General features: G+C 51.6%; 1 protein-coding gene across 1 annotated transcript; it reads right to left on the reverse strand.

Moving 5' to 3' along the window:
- Positions 1 to 218: 218 nt before the first annotated feature.
- LOC109222642 lies at positions 219 to 1445 on the reverse strand (the record flags this gene model as incomplete). The annotated part of the gene is made up of 3 exons (XM_019386969.1): positions 1312 to 1445; positions 508 to 1235; positions 219 to 431 (listed from the first exon to the last, which is right to left on the reverse strand). Coding segments are annotated over exons 2-3 (921 nt in total), but the record flags the coding sequence as incomplete, so codon positions are not given.
- Between the last annotated feature and the right edge of the window lie 1596 nt (positions 1446 to 3041).

Raw genomic sequence — 3041 nt, forward strand, 5'->3', positions numbered from 1 at the left:
TTGGCAGTCTCCTCGGCTTGGGAAACTTTAGCCTCAGCTTCCCGAAATCGATTGGTCCATAGCTCAATTTCAAGGACTCGAGCCTCATTGGCCAACGTCAAGTCCGCAACCTCTTCCCGAAGGGAAGTCTTCTCCGACTCCAACTGTTGCACCCGGGCTTCCAGTTCGGCTTTGTTCTCATTAAGTTCGGCTCTGCTCTCGTCAAGCTCGGCCTTAACCCGATTAAGCTCGGCTTGCACCCCCCTTAGCTTGGAACCGAGCTCTTTCTTTGCTTCCTCCAGCCGGATAGCATAGGACGCGTGCTCTTTATTCAAAAGGTCCAATCCGGTCCGGCTTTCTAGCAGCTTCTCTTCGAGGACCCGGCGCCCCTCTCGCTCCGCCTCCATCTTGTCCTTGATTCGGAGGAACATCGAGTGATATAGCACCGATGCCTGCAAAGGAAAAGTCTAAAGAGTCAGTACTGGGTCACAAGGCAAAAATATTAGAAATAAAGGAAGAAGCAAATACCTTGAGCTGCGCCTGCTGGGCTTCGTTGAAAAGGCATGTCCAATCTACAGCCTCGGTCGCAGCCCGGTCTTCCTCCGTCATCAGATGATGAAGGTAGCTTGCAACCCCGACCGGGGGCCCCAGAGCCCGGACGTCTTTGGGGATAGCAAAAGTTACTATCCTGTTACAGTCCGGGTCCAGGCTCGGAGCTGGAAACCTATCAACAAGCTTGTTGACGGCCGAAGTCCCACTTGATTCGGCCTGAAGGTCTTTCCGGGGGATTTCGAGCCCGAAAGTGTTGGCGGAGGGTACCCCATCAAAAAAGGTCTCGAAGCTACCTCCCATCATCGGGATGTCGTCCGGCAGCTGCCCCCAAGTCGAGGAAGATGGAGGGGACGTGACCGGGTGATCGGTACCCGGGGATGCCCGCGCAGGGGCCGAGGGTTCACTAGCATCCTCAACCCTCACGTCCTCGAGAGGAGCCTCAACTGGATGGACCACCGGCTCAGGGTCCGGTCGAATGGACCGGTGGCGGACGAGCTCCGGCTGCTCCTCATCGTCATCCTCTTTGTCATCCTCTTCCTCGGAGGACAAGACGATTTGGCTTTTTGGTTTGCGGGCGGCCCTTTTTGTCCGCTTAGTCTTCCTTTGAGGCTCGTCCGTACCGGACTCCCCGGGCCTTTTATTTTCTCCCGGAACCGGAAGGGGGCATAGTATTGAGGACCTCATCTCCGCGTCCTTGGGCAAGCCTGCAAAACACGAGGGTTATGATGCATTCCCGATATACAGGAAGAAATGCGCTACCGGTCAAAAAAAAAGGCTTACCATGGTTTTTCGCCTCCCACCGACCTTTGGAGATTTCCTTCCAGTTTCGCTCCGAATATGGCCGCTGGGCCACTATCTTGTTTACCCAGCCGGCCAGATCCTTGACGGCAGCTGGGGTTTGGGTCACCGCTGCACAAGAAAGGGGGGTTTTCAGGAAGAAGTTGAAGAAAACACGCTCCAAAAGATGAACAGTGAGAAAATACTTACGTTTGAGGTTCCACCTCTCCGGAAATGGCATGCAATCGGCCGGAATCAGGTCGGACGTCCTGATCCGGACAAACCTGCTCATCCAGCCTCGATCTTTGTCTTCATCGATGCTGGAGAATGGGGGTTTGCTAGCCCGGCGGGCCAGTTTTATTAATCCCCCCCGAAATATTCGGGGGCTGTATAGTCGAAGAAGATGGTCGAGGGTAAAGGGGAAATCGCCCTCGACTCTCTCAACAAAAAACCGAAAGAGATATACGATCCGCCACATCGAGGGGTGGATCTGACCTAAGGTCACCTCGTACCGCCGGCAGAACTCCACTATGATGGGTTCTAAGGGGCCTAAGGTGAAGGGATATGTATATACACTAAGATATCCCTCAACGTGAGTCATAATCGACTCGTCACGGGAAGGGGCGACCAGGTCTTTCCCTTCCCATCTACATTCAGCCCTCACCCGGTCTAGGCAACCGGGAGTGATTAGACTAATGTACTCCGATGCCGGTTCGCCACGGCCCGGGACCGATGATGGGTTTTCAACCTGGAAGTCGGCAGATACCGAGCAACCAGTCGGTGTGAATGCTTTCAATGGGGGTTCTGGTGCATGTTCATCAGATCTAGCGGGGCTCGCGGCCGAGCTTGGTCTAGAAGGAACACTTTGTGAAGTCTTCGCCATTTCTTAAAAGCTTTACGAAGAGACGAAAGGAAAATACAACCAATGCAGAATTTGAGAAAGATAGGAAATGTTGAACCTGGAAGGGTCGTTTATACTTTTTCCATGAGGCGGTGGCACGAATCACGAAGCCACAAACACGAAGCGACAGATAATTAAGAGAAGCATTAAATGCCTGCAGCAGGCGTGGTCAGAGCACTCGATGGCTTTTTCACCTGGCGTATGGCCATACGTCACGGGCATCACGTCACCGGTCATATCGTTTATTATCATTACTCTCTAATAAACGAGGGGACTATCTGTATTGGGTGATACCCTTTTTTGCTTGAGCCCGACCGGGTGGATCCGGTCCGGAGCAAGTCGGGCCCATCGAACCCGACCTGGATGCAAGGTAGACGACGGCCACGTCTACAACCGAGGTCGAGTCATTTCGAGACCGTTACAGAGCTCGATAGGAGTCACACCGGATGGAGAAACACACAAGGTCGGAAGCCGGGCTCGTAACGGATAACCAAGCGTCGCCGGATATCTCGCCCAAACGTGATTTTCTCAACCACTTCAGGCCATTAAGGCGTAATTACAGGGATCCACGATGTAATCAATTTACCTACCTTATTTTTACCCTTAATCAGAATGTATAAAAGGGGGATCTCTCCAAATTCTTGTGGATCATCAAGCACAATTGTTCTAAGCAATATTATATTCTGCGATTATTTACTTTAACAGCACAATTGTTCTAAGCGATATTATATTCTGTGATTATTTACTTTAACAGCAATGCCTTTTGTATCTTTTAGTTCACGGATCCTTAAAACCCCATATAAATTCAATTGTTATCCGGATTCGAGGGTAA

This window comes from Nicotiana attenuata, unplaced genomic scaffold (assembly GCF_001879085.1).
Source record: "Nicotiana attenuata strain UT unplaced genomic scaffold, NIATTr2, whole genome shotgun sequence".
Lineage (NCBI taxonomy): Eukaryota > Viridiplantae > Streptophyta > Magnoliopsida > Solanales > Solanaceae > Nicotiana > Nicotiana attenuata.